General features: G+C 40.7%; 5 protein-coding genes and 1 long non-coding RNA gene across 7 annotated transcripts; 2 read left to right on the forward strand and 4 right to left on the reverse strand.

The window, feature by feature from the left end:
- Positions 1–1224: 1224 nt before the first annotated feature.
- On the forward strand, positions 1225–3750 carry LOC6527162 (cell wall protein DAN4). The gene is made up of 3 exons (XM_039370935.2): positions 1225–1330; positions 1684–2731; positions 2823–3750. The coding sequence occupies exons 2-3, from the start codon at positions 1834–1836 to the stop codon at positions 3401–3403; spliced, it is 1479 nt and encodes a 492-aa protein (XP_039226869.1). The 5' UTR covers positions 1225–1330; positions 1684–1833; the 3' UTR covers positions 3404–3750.
- Positions 3751–3910: 160 nt separating this feature from the next.
- Positions 3911–4598, reverse strand: LOC120320650. Its single transcript, XR_005560170.2, has 2 exons — positions 4176–4598; positions 3911–4114 (listed from the first exon to the last, which is right to left on the reverse strand). It is a non-coding gene; the product is annotated as an uncharacterized LOC120320650 (long non-coding RNA).
- A 713-nt stretch (positions 4599–5311) lies between these two features.
- On the forward strand, positions 5312–5710 carry LOC6527163 (glycine, alanine and asparagine-rich protein). Its single transcript, XM_002088221.3, has one exon. The coding sequence runs from the start codon at positions 5334–5336 to the stop codon at positions 5577–5579; it is 246 nt and encodes an 81-aa protein (XP_002088257.1). The 5' UTR covers positions 5312–5333; the 3' UTR covers positions 5580–5710.
- A 1430-nt stretch (positions 5711–7140) lies between these two features.
- Positions 7141–7764, reverse strand: LOC6527164 (WW domain-containing protein C660.06). The gene has a single exon (XM_002088222.4). It carries the CDS (start codon positions 7724–7726, stop codon positions 7214–7216), a length of 513 nt encoding a protein of 170 aa, XP_002088258.1. The 5' UTR covers positions 7727–7764; the 3' UTR covers positions 7141–7213.
- A 2009-nt stretch (positions 7765–9773) lies between these two features.
- On the reverse strand, positions 9774–10406 carry LOC120320678. Of its 2 annotated transcripts, XM_039371040.2 has the most exons (2): positions 10236–10406; positions 9774–10136 (listed from the first exon to the last, which is right to left on the reverse strand). In XM_039371040.2, the coding sequence occupies exons 1-2, from the start codon at positions 10287–10289 to the stop codon at positions 9837–9839; spliced, it is 354 nt and encodes a 117-aa protein (XP_039226974.1). In that variant the 5' UTR covers positions 10290–10406; the 3' UTR covers positions 9774–9836. The 2 variants fall into 2 exon arrangements, with proteins under 2 accessions (XP_039226974.1, XP_043062780.1); XM_043206845.1 differs by having other exon boundaries at positions 9774–10404.
- Positions 10407–11957: 1551 nt separating this feature from the next.
- On the reverse strand, positions 11958–12401 carry LOC6527166 (holotricin-3). Its single transcript, XM_039371773.2, has one exon. The coding sequence runs from the start codon at positions 12399–12401 to the stop codon at positions 11958–11960; it is 444 nt and encodes a 147-aa protein (XP_039227707.2).
- Positions 12402–13001: the final 600 nt, after the last annotated feature.

Genomic DNA, 13001 nt, shown 5'->3' on the forward strand with positions numbered 1-13001 from the left:
AATCCCCAGACATTCCATAAGTAAGCTTTTGTGGAAAATGTCAAACACTCACAGCATTAGCATGAATATTGGCAAACGTTTAAGCGAGAGATGAATAAAATGCATTGCCAGAAAATATAAAATCTTACATATTAAAATAAAGGCAATAAAAAAGAATTTTTAAACTGTAAAAGGTGCAAAAATAGTTTAAATTCCACCCATTACATTTTTAAAGTATTCAAAACCATTTTCTTGTTTTATTATCAACTATCCAACAAATTTCTTTAAGCGCACCGGAAATAGATCAGGGGATTAAGTTTGCTCTTGGCATAAAATTATTAAACTGGAACTAAAACTGAAAACGAGTTTAGTAAGACTGCCTGAAAAACAAAATTTAGAAGAAAGGCTTTTTATCCTATTATGATAATAATAATAATAATAATAATAATAATAGTATTATCCTACCTAAAATTTAGTGAATGTTATCGAATTGTATTGGGAGTTTTAAAACAAATAAAGCAATTTACAGTTCATAAAAAAAACCGAATAATTAGTATTTTTAATGCACTTTGGAACCGATTTCTGTTAGCGTTTAAAGTGCCCAGCGGATTACTGGAAAAGTGGGAACATGTAAATAATGTCTGTGTATATAAGTGTGTTATAAGAAATGCGTGGTTTACGTTAAAAATTCCAATCGCATAAGCGTTCAATTACTCCGATCGTTCAATCGGCAATCGGACACTCTTTCAGGCCACGACAATGGACTTGGCTCAAAGAGCCCCCTTGGTTCTGATCGAATTTATTTAATATAATATCAACAACAAATGCGACAGCGTATTGGAGCAGAGCGTTGAATAACCGCGAATTATGAGAGGTCGTCGAGTTGTAACCAACTAATTGCCATACCAGAAAGCCGGTTTGCCACTTCGGACCAAGCCGAAACTGAAAAGACACAGCGTCGAAAGGCAAAATCAATATCAAAAGGTGAGCACAGGTGAGTGCGTTAAAAGTGAAATTGAACTGAAGATGGGGAAGTGCCATTTAAGAGATGTTTTCTGGGCCAAGTGCGCGGCGCCTTGTCTCCTCCAGCCGGCCCACCTGCACTTCAGGTCCATCAAATGCGCCTAACCCGAGGAGCAGTTGGCCACACACCTGGGCCCGCCAGAAGAAGCGAAACCGAAACCCAAGCCAAAAGCCCAGGCCGGGAACAGTGTTTCAAACGCCTTAAAAGCCCGAGCCGCAGCTGCAAACGGTTTAGTTCCTCGCCGCAAACAAAACTAGTCACAACAACGTGGAGCGGAAGCCAGCAGCCCCAAAGTGAACCAGTTAACAGCCAGAGATATAGTCTGAGGTAGAGACACTCAGCGAATAATGATCACAGAAACATAAGCATGGTGTATTTCCAAACGTAATGCATTGATCAAAGTGAACAATAAATTTGATTTCAAAAACTGTTGAAAGAAGTGAAAAGTTTGAAGTAAAGAATCGAAAACGTTTTTGAAAAACACTTGGATATTCTTAAACATAAAAGCTTAAGAGATTTTTTTGAGAATGACTTCACATTCTTACCTATACTATAGTTCGAAAGCTAATATAAACAGTGAATAATATGCAGCTCTAAGCCAGTTTAAAAGTATTGATTTATTTGTAAGATCCCTTCCTCTCGCAATATCGTAAATATATACCACCTTTTTTTCTCTGCAGAAAGAGAGAGCTTTTGGAAGCAGGAGCAAGTTTTTCAGAGCTAAAGTGAACGTAGCTTTCGACGCGTTCGAACCACACTCGTTTGATTCATTGCCAGCGAGCCACTGAACCGCCTCGCATTCCGCGAATACCAAAAAAAAATCCGCCGAAATGTTGCGGACCTTTGCCATTCTGCTGCTGATCGTAGTGGCTGTGAACGCGAGAGCTGCACCACAGAAAACCACCGATTCGCCGGACTATGAAGCCACAGCGGAGGTGGACTCCTCCACCTACATGTCCGTTGAGGAGGGCACCATCACGGTGGACGTCGACTCAGATGTGATCTTGACCACCAGTCCCGAGGGGGAGGCCTTCACCGAAGCCAGTCCGATAGTTACGACGGAGGAGCCACTTCCGGACTCGGTGGTGCAACAGCTGGAGATGGAGCGTGCGCAGGAGGAGCAGCTCAAGAATCCCGAAGAGACGGAAGCCGAGCTCGAATTGGAGCCGGAGGAGGAGGATCAGACCACATCAACAAACACGGAGCCACCAAAGTCTAATAGTTCAGAGAGCACCACCAAGCGAAGCTTTAAGTTCGGAGCCACCACACTGCCACCGAGTTTTATCACAACCACCAGCAGTCTGGAGATCACCACTATTCTGCCACATGGTGGAGCCACGACTCCCGCTGCGGAGACCGAGGAAACCACCGTCAAGGAGGAGGTCAAAACCATAAGAAACTACTTCGAGCGGAAGCCCGCACATATGGAAGAAATTGAACTGGACATGGCCGAGAACCAAATGGAAACGACCACAAATGCCCCACTCCATGAGAACGTGGAGCTTTCCATGCTTGTGACTACCGACGCCGCATTGGTGGAGGAGGATAACAAGAAGAGAATTGAGACTGACCAGGCGGAGTCGGTGGAAACCACAGTGGTTCCTGTTTACCAATACGTTAGCAATGCAGCCCCCGTCGTCACGGAGCTGCAGACCCAGTTTACTACGGTGGTGCCAAAAGTAAAGGAAGAGTTGGCCACCACTGAGGGTGCGATTGCGGAAACTACAGGTGTGTCTTCAATTTAAAAACATATTAGTATCCATTTCTTTACGTAACTCTTGACAACGTGGAGCTAACTAAGTACATTTGTTTTCCACAGAACTGCCACTATTTTCGTCCACCACTGCATCTCTGCCCACCACTGAGGCTGAAGAAGCCACTGAACCAGCTTCTAGCATCATCACTTCAACCACCGAGACTGTTCTGGTCACCAAGGTGGAAACATTGCTGAATGTCCAGCCAGAGACCACTACGAGTGCTTCGGACACCACAACCACTACGAGCACCACTGATGCTCCAACTACGACGAGTACCACAAGCACCACAGAAGCTCCAACTACGACAAGTACCACCAGCACCACAGGAGCTCCAACGACAAGCACCACCAGCACCACTGAAGCTCCGACTACGACGAGTACCACCAGCACAACTGAAGCTCCAACGACAAGCACCACCAGCACCACTGAAGCTCCGACTACGACGAGTACCACCAGCACCACTGATGCTCCAACTACGACGAGTACCACCAGCACCACCAGTGCTCCAGCCACAACCACCACAACCACCAGCACAGAACGCCCCATTCAGACGCGAGCTCCGCGCGTGGAGCGGATCTTCAACTCGGACGGAGTGGAGGTGCTCTACGGATACTCGTCGGTGGTGCGGACCAACCGCTCGTGAGTGGTGGGCAGCACACGACCTTGTCAAGGTCGGACAACTTGCCATTATGTGGAGATTGATGCTCGGGTTGTTTTAGGCAATTTTCAATTCTAAACGAGTTATAAACAGAAATATTTAAATTTTATGCGACGGGCCGCACAGTGTGATAAACCAAAAAAAAAAAGAAACAAATAACGATGCGTAAGAAGATATCGATGGCGATACAAATCCGCACAGACATTAAACAAAACAATAGTAATATTGTGCAAAATTTGTGAACGGTCTGGCAAATGACAAAAATGAGGAAGGAGAAAAGCGTGAGATAAGCGATTTTATAAATTATAAATAAAACATGAACACCCATCTTTCGTGTTGTGTTTGTTTTGGCGATTGCACAAAGCGTTAGTAGGTATTTTGAACATTGTTGATCCGAAAATCGCTCTCCAAATGGGACATAGTATTGCAGCAACGAAATGTGATTGGTTAAGGTGATCCATGAGATACCCTTCAATAGTAGGTGAAGAAAAGTTTAAGTAATAGAAGAAATTTAACTTAAAATGCATTTTACATAGAGCCTATAGGCTATATAAAGAATTTCCCAGACTTCTTTCAAACCCAATTCACTGAATATGATTCATTTTATACGAGTATATTTTTAAAGCATCGCACCCAAGAAATCAAGTCAAACACAAGCTCAGACATTCAGCAGCCCACAAGCTGATCGCTGCCCACCTGCAAAAAACAGAAAAAACAAAAGAAAAACCGGCAATCTCTTCAAGAGTTGTCGTCAAACATTTTTGGGTTTCATGTTCCGGCATGGACGCAGTTAGTCCGACGGACAGACACGTGGACCAGCCAGGCTGACTGGTTTGGTATGGTCAGGTCTGAAGGCTTGGGTCGGCTGGCAGATTATTCATTCATCGATCTACATGTGAAAATCCATTAAGGGGCACAGGGCTTTTTTCGGAGTTTTGCAATGAGTATCACGTTTGCTATGCCTCACTCTCGGTGGAATTTGAAAGCAATCGGCTATAAAACAAACACCAACCGCTAATTTCCATTTGAACTTGAGCGGCAGGCGCTAAACTGCATGTTGAATGTGATTCGAATGAATGCGGATCGAAGGTTTTGGCGATACGGGTTTTTTTTTTGGCCACTTGACTTGCCTTTATTTACTAAGCCAACTGATTTACTGTGCTCTAGGTCGTGGGATGTACCAAAACCAAGCAGTTAGTCATATCGATGGGAGCTCAACGGGATGAAAAATAAAAATATATATGTATATATATTACATGATGACAATGATTACAGACTTTTCCTAGGCTTGACTAGAACAAATGAAATTAATAGATTGATAAAGGCATTAGCATAAAAAGAATAGCTCTACCTTTCCGTTGTCCTTTTTTATTAATAAATTTAGCGTTCGGTGTTGTAAATAAACCTTTTCTTTAAAAAGATATTCTGCTTTGTTTTAAATATTTTGAATGAAAATCGTATTTGTCCCAATCGGTATTTAAATAATTTCTTTATAGACACACATGTATTTGAATTTCGGTATCAAAAGTTGTGATCATCACTTGAGGAACGGTGTCTAATATATGTAAAAATAAGCTTATCTACGAATTTACATGATCGTCATAGCTAATTTATCTGACGAGCTTTTTTTGCAGCCTGAAAATATGCTTTTCCTACCAAAAAATGGCTTGCCAAAGCTAACCAGTTTTCAATTATTGATAACATAGTATATCCGAGTTAAATAATACATATTAAACGTCATGCGTTTTTAATATATGTCTAATTAATGTGCTAATCGGAACCCCCTATATATGTGCCGGTACAAAATCGATTTTGCGATTTTTTTGCTCTTACGAATAAACAAGTCGTCAACCTGTCGCAGATGCTGGTATAAAAGGGGCCGGCACACGCTCACAAAGCATCAAAATCTCTAACGATGAAGTTCCTGGCTATCTGCATTTTCCTAATCATCGCCCTGGTGGCCGTTCAGGCTCATCCTGGTGGATTCGGTGGAGGTAGAGGTGGTGGCTCAAATGCCGTTGCCAACGCAAATGCGGCTGCTACCGCCGACAGCAGAGGAGGCGGTCCAGCTTCCGCCTCGGCCTCGGCCACTGCAACCGCCAACGCCAACGCAGGAGGAGAAGGAGGACATGGTGGACATGGTGGACATGGACGTGGATAAGCCCGAAATGGATTCATTTATCATCAATCCGACTCTCGAAAAGTGGGCACGTCCGCGGACAGACCCCCTCAAATGAAACGATACCAATCTATGCCAATAAATGTTGAAATGCTAATTCTGTTTCTCGGAAATCGTAGAAGTGGTTTTCTTTGATTAGGGTAATAACCTGTTTATAAGTCGGGCATAATTTAACGATCTAATGACGGTAAACAAGATTTCTCTGGCCTCCCAAAAACAGGCTAAGTTTTACAGAGTTAGCAGTTCTCTTTATATTATAAGCTATTTGAAAATATGTTTGAAAATATATCTTATAATTTAAATTACAACTGAAAAGTATGCCTTTTTTTATAAAGAAAAACGTTTTCGTTAAGCACTTATTGTTTTTTAATTTAGGCTAAAACATAATTTTATCAAATAATAATTTAGTTTTTTGTTGGTTTTGTTTATCAGCAAAATCAAACATTTTGTGAATTTTTAAAAAGTATGACTTTGTTATACTCGCAAACCACTAAAGTCTTCAACTTGACCACTTACGTACTGCCACCCTTCATTTCAGCAGCTCTAAAATTAATGATAATAAGTGGAAGAAGTTTTTTTCATAAATTTAATTCGTTGCGATTTGTTTTGATTTATTTTCAAGCCACTTAAAACACGATTTTGCAATATTTAAATTTTCAGCTTCACATCTGGCTAAGTTTATATGTTTACGGTAGCCAATTCTTTCCGAAAAAACAGGTTTTTATACCCGTTAATCGCAGAGTAATAGGATATACTGGCTTTGTTGAAAAGTAACAGATAGAATAAGCATTTTTAATTTATAATGTATATATTTATTTGATCTTGATCACTAGAAGAGTCGGTCTGTGCGTTTTTGTGTCCGTATGTACGTTGAAATCTCCGGGATTGAAAAAGCTAGAAAGTTAAAATTTAGCATTCAGATTCTAGAGACGTTCGTTTTATTACCTTTCTTTTTAATTTCTATTTATATGCGAAGAGAGCTAGATGAAGAACGGGTATCAGATAGTCCAGAAACTCGACTGTAACGTTTTCTCTAGTTTACAATTCTTGCTTTGATTTGCCTAAATTATCTACATATTATTATCATAATTAATTTTTGCACTAATCAAAGGGCAAAATCTGCGTTAGCATAACAATGTTTATAAAATGTATAATCTTTCAAGTTGCTCTAGAAAGTGGAACAAACATAACCGCTTAAAATCATTAATTAGTAATTTGTTAATTCTACCAGCGTAGAAAAAATCAGATTTATGTCTGAACCAAGCTGCTACCATCTGATAGGGAAACAATAAATAAGGTGAACATTCAATTATATGTTCAGCAATGAAGCTTAATCCTCAGGTGTGGCTACTATTTTTCCTCGAACAAAGTGTTTTTTATCAAAATATGCTTGACAAAACCTATAGCATGAAACAAATTTAATTGGGTTTTGTCCAAAAAAGCTTTACTTTACTTTACTTGAGTGATATTCTGTGCTACTCTTACTAGTTTTCATGTACGTTATTACAATGATCACATGCCTTTGAATAATAACATTTTTTGCTAGTTTTTTGTGTGTTTTTTTATTTATATAAATATTAAAAAACTAATCAGTGAAGAAATTCGGATCCTGTTGCTTATTTACCGAAGGAGTTGGCAGATGCACTGGCGTTAGCATTAGCATCGCCTCCTCGGGAGTTGGCATTGGCATTAGCGTTAGCATTGGCATTGGCATTAGCACCGCCAAATCCCTCAGCGTTGGCGACAGCATTGGCATTAGCGTTGGCATTAGAGTTACCACCGAATCCGCCAGGTCCTCCGAATCCACCTGGTCCTTCGAATCCTCCAGGTCCACCTGGTCCTCCGAATCCTCCAGGTCCACCCTGACCTCCGAATCCTCCTTCGAATCCTCCAGGTCCACCTGGTCTTCCAAATCCACCTTGTCCTTCAAATCCACCTGGTCCTCCAAATCCACCTGGTCCTCCTCTTTTGTTGAAACCACCTTGTCCGCCGAATCCTGGTCCACTGAATCCACCCTCACCCTCGGCATTGGCAGCGGCATTGGCATTTGCGTTGGCATTGCCACCACCAAACTGCGGGGCGGCACTGGACACGGCCAGGATTACGGCGAGAACGACAAAGACCTTCATGGTGATCTGCTTGATCGGAGTGACTGAACAAACTTAATGGCCAATGCCCCAGGGCCCGGTTTATATAGTGGCCAGACGGCAAGCAGACGCAGAAAAAAATTAAAATCTCAGCTAGCATCGGCTTTTGGGTATAAATTAGCATGCAAACAATAGACACTGCCGAAAAATAATTTCAATATTATCGGAGATCCGAGATAGATTCCCGATCTGGGCAGGGCTTCAGAGTGGGACGGATAGCGAACGAAAGAGTCAGATAGTGCTGTGATCAAATGCAATGGTTTAAGGAAAGTTTGCAAATGTCTTTAGACCAACACGAGCCGTGTTCGTGGTGGTTTACTAAGGAACCGGTTTGATGCTATCAATATTGAAACGATTATTGATATTTGTGTTTATATTTCATTAAGGCAGAATTTTTTTACTTTCGGCATCGTCATCGCGTTGCTTTCAGACGGAATCAACATAGAGGCAGGTAATTATCACGGAAATCTCTTAGGTACTTCACTTTTTGCTACTAACACTATAATGTATTATATTTTTTATTTTCATTAGAATAAAGATAGCCACGATACAGTCATTTCAGAAGTCATTTTAGCTGTTCCAGGAACCACAGTATACTACAATTTAAAAGCGTCAAAACATCATAATTAGTTCATAATCCTGAGGGGCAATGGTAACTAAATGAGAATCAACTGATGATCAGGTTAGTCAAGTTCAAAGACAATAACCTAATATATTTAAATATTTTCGATCGCAACCGAGCAATATTTTCTTACAAAGTCCCACATGTGGTTTTAATTAACACTTTGCTATGCGTTTCCTTGTTCTACTATAAATCCAAATTATTCCATATTTTGAAGCAGACCCACACATCTGGTTCATATCAATATTTCTGTAATTTACAGGCAACCATACTAGCCCCTATAAAATTTACATATTTTTTTAGCGACGAATGTATGTTTGTATTAAACTTCATTTACATTTCATACACAAATGAATTGGGCGCCAGATTAGCGAAATAAAAATGATAATTTAAACTTGCAGACGTGCGGATAGTCGAGTCAGATCTAGCAAGAGAAGAAGCTTAGCCGAAGCGTATATACCCTTGCAGTATATGTTTTCTTTTATTTATATATTACAAAAAAATAAAAATTCCTGATGCTTACCGAGTAAAAACACGTTATGATCAATAACAATGTAACTGTGATTTCTTTTTTATTATTTTCAATCATTTTTCGGCTGTTCCATGGCAGCTTTATGATATAGTCGTCCTTCTTTAATTAACAAAACGCTAAGCTATTTATATTCACAGCATAATAAAATACATACAAATATAGAGTATTGAAATATATACATAGATTTGAAAACACTCTTGTAAAAGTTTCATGCAAATTACTTGAAAAGTAAATATGGGATATATAACCTCAGCGGTTAATACTGATCGAAAATATATATACTTTTTTTGGTCGCAAAAGTCCCTTTAGCTTCGATGCAAACTTCTGAACGAAATCAATATGCTTCTCTGCAAGGGTATAAAAAGTGAACCAGAGTTTTTTCAAGTTCGAGAATCTGACAAAAGCTTCTTGCTATATATTTGAAACCAACGTTTTATACATGTTAACTGTTAAACCTGATTTCCATTGTAATCTCTAATTTTTAAAAACTGATATTCTCAACGGTGTAAATGTTAGATTAGATTTTCATTACATATATCTTAAAACTAACTTGGCTTACATAAACTAGCACATACTCGAAAGGAATTCATTATGATAAACAAAGAACTTGGAAGACCAAGAATTTAGAATCTTATGATGCCAATCTAAGCCCCAAAAAGGCGTTCAAAATACATCCTTTGAATTTTATAAAATTCATTTAAAATTGAATTTTTTATTTACTTTTTACTCTTTTTGCATTAAAAATTGTGTATAACAAACTCTAGACTGCATTTTCTTAGAAAGAAGAAACAATTACCCATTAAAAATTTGAGCACGTATACCTATTAATATCTTTACAGATTCTTCCAGCAGCAAAGCAAATATTGAAAGGCAAATACTTGTTTAATTTTAATTTATTAATGTCTTATTCACAGTCATTTCTTAACGCTTAATTGCGGCTATAGTTTAGTTCTAACCACCGAACCTTCCTCCGCCTCCAGAAGCAGAGGCGGATGACGATGCAGAAGAGGATCCACCGCCACCACGTCCGCCACCACCGCCCGCCGAAGCTGAGGAAGAGGCTGAGGCTGAAGATGAGCCGCCGCCTCCAAATCCGCCAGCTGGACGTCCACCGAATCCACCGATTCCACCTGGACGTCCACCGCCGAGTCCGGGACCACCAAATCCGGGACCACCGAATCCTGGACCACCGAATCCTGGGCCACCACCGAATCCGCCACCGCCAAATCCAGGACCACCACCAGGACGTCCACCGAATCCACCTGGACGTCCACCGAATCCTTGGCCACCGAATCCTGGGCCACCACCGAATCCGCCACCGCCAAATCCAGGACCACCTCCAAAGCCTTGGGCATTCGCATTGGCATTTGCGTTGGCGTTGGCGTTACCATTTCCAAATTGAGGCAGGGCCGATGCCACAGCCACGAGAACAGAGAGCGCGATGAATAATTTCATGTTGAGTTGTTGCCTCCTCGAGGGTGATCCAAACACTTGGCCAATGCACCGCCGGCCCCGGCTTTTATTCCGTTGCTCGCCGGCGAAGAGATTCGTTGATTGCTCGGTGATCCACCCTAAGCGTACTCTCCTCAGCGGCAAAAGTAGATAGAAATGAGAAAAAATAAAAAAAAACGAACGAACGAATTAATAATATTTATAGCTCAACTCATTAGCAGGTTCGGGGCGTACGACCGTCGGACCCTACGCTCAACAGACCCGGGCTGCTCGATCCCCCGCTGCAACCGGTTAATCCCAATCTCGGGAGCACTTGAGACGCGCCCCCTTCTCGATTCGTCCATTGGAGGGGCAGCATAACGATGGGATTGGGACCAGTGATGTCATGGACCGAGTAGTTAGCGGGAACTGTGGGGGTGAGAAAAAAAAGATGTTATCGTGGGGCTATTTTGTAAAATCAATACAGGTAGATTTCCAGTAAGAGATTTTCTGTGATCAGAACTATATATTTATCCGATTATTAATGAAATCTTAATTCTAAACAATTTCGAATATATTAATAATAATATTCTTATCGTTTACTAAAAGTTAGACAGTGTACCACAGATATAGATAGATATATATAAGATAAATATAAATATTGTATAACATATAAAGATTGTTATTAGATATTATTGCATTAAATTAACATACAATTTAGCAATGAAGAACTAGTTCTCTTTGAGCATCTCTGTGGCGTTATTAATTTAGTTTCACAAATATATCAAAAGCAGTTGACTGATTTTACTGTCCGCCATAATTAATGCAAATTTTTTGTTGCCTTTCTGCCACCTGTTTGGCTTTAAACTTTTTCTCTTCGCGCAGATTTTTATTTGTTTGTTTATACAAGCTGCTAAAAGGCGAATATAATTATAAATGTTATAAAACGTGTATTTGGCTAAATTCTAAACGTTAATTATTCTAATTTATACGAGAGTCATCATAATGCCAGGAGAAAAACAACATCCCAAAAGCATTAGAAATTCAAATGAATCGGTTTGATTAATTTTGTGTGGGGGCTGAGAAAGAAAGACAGCTATCATCGAAAGAGTGGCTTAACATACGGGGAATCCCAATTGAATGTGTGCCAAGTAATGTTATGTGATTTACTCGGCCACATAAATATGCAAAGGGGAGTTCAAAGTCTCCTACATTTGATGCCCGCATCTCTAGCCACGTATGTAAGTACTTTGACAACTGAATGTGCAACTATTTTTATTATTTCTTCCGACTTATTTGGGCAAGCCAACGGCAATTTTATGCAGATTAGTGCTCATCGGGTAGAAAATCAAACAATATAGTGCACCTACTCTGTAACTACACAAGTTTAAGGTAAATTTGAGGAAACACTCATAACTTAAAAAATTTGGATTTGAGTCTTCTGTAAATTTATTACTTTTAAAAATAGGAGTTGAAATACAACATCGTTTAATAATAATTACACCTCAATATGACTTTGGCGATAGAATATAATTAAAAATGTTTTGGGTGTTTTAACATTTTTTATTTATCAGACTTTTTCAACATTAACAATAACATAATCCCTAAATAATCGGCGTTCTTGCAGCTTATCCGTAGAAACCACCGCCGCCAGCAGAGGCGGATGAAGAGGCGGAAGAGGAGGCGGCTCCACCACCACCACCAGCTGCAGAGGCTGACGAAGAGGCCGAGGCAGAGGCAGCACCACCGCCACCACCGCGTCCGCCGCCATGACGTCTTCCAACGCCAAAGCCGCCGTAGGGATTACCGAATCCACCGCCATAGGGACCGCCGCCGAATCCGCCGCCGTATGGGCCACCTCCGTAACCGCCGCCATAAGGATTACCTCCAAAGCCGCCGCCGCCAAAGGGTCCTCCGCCGAATCCGCCGCCAAATCCTGGGCCGCCAAATCCTGGGCCGCCAAATCCTGGGCCGCCAAATCCTGGGCCGCCAAATCCTGGTCGTCCAAATCCGAATTGCGGTAGGGCTGAAACGACGGCCACCAGTAGAGCAAGAACAATCAGAGTCTTCATTTCGAGAATACTTCTTTGAGTTTGATAGATTCTATCTGTGCGATCGATAGGTTGTCCAAGCTGGAACTGACGGACTCTCGGCTGAGTTGCTAAAGTATTTATACCCGCTGCATTTTTTCGAAAAATCGTCACATACCGGCGAGTCAAATGTTTATAATTTCGGCAGTTGGGCCGATCACCTACCGGTTTTCTTTTTATTGTGTTCCATCTCAGATCTAATTACACTGGACAACATACATATTGCTATTAAGTAAATCGATGATGCCTGCTATACTAGGCTTATGTTTACCGCTAAAAAAATATATAGGTAACAGGTAGCATCAATAAAACCAACGCTAGATTCGAGCTCGGATTTTATAAAATTAATATTCAATGGGGTAGCATACAAGATTTATTATTATTAAGTTAAGAGTTATTATTATTATAAAATCGATTCATAATTTCTTATTAAAAAAGAAAAGTTTTTTTTTTTGTTTTGTTTATTTGCTTGGTGCGTAGTGCTACAGCGCTAAGCGATGACTTTGTTTGCCGGGGGATTCCCATTCACAGTCCCAAGAAGGCGCACAAACATCGACCCCCACTCAAAAGATGACCAGGTGG

This window comes from Drosophila yakuba, chromosome 2L, assembly GCF_016746365.2.
Source record: "Drosophila yakuba strain Tai18E2 chromosome 2L, Prin_Dyak_Tai18E2_2.1, whole genome shotgun sequence".
Classification (NCBI taxonomy): domain Eukaryota; kingdom Metazoa; phylum Arthropoda; class Insecta; order Diptera; family Drosophilidae; genus Drosophila; species Drosophila yakuba.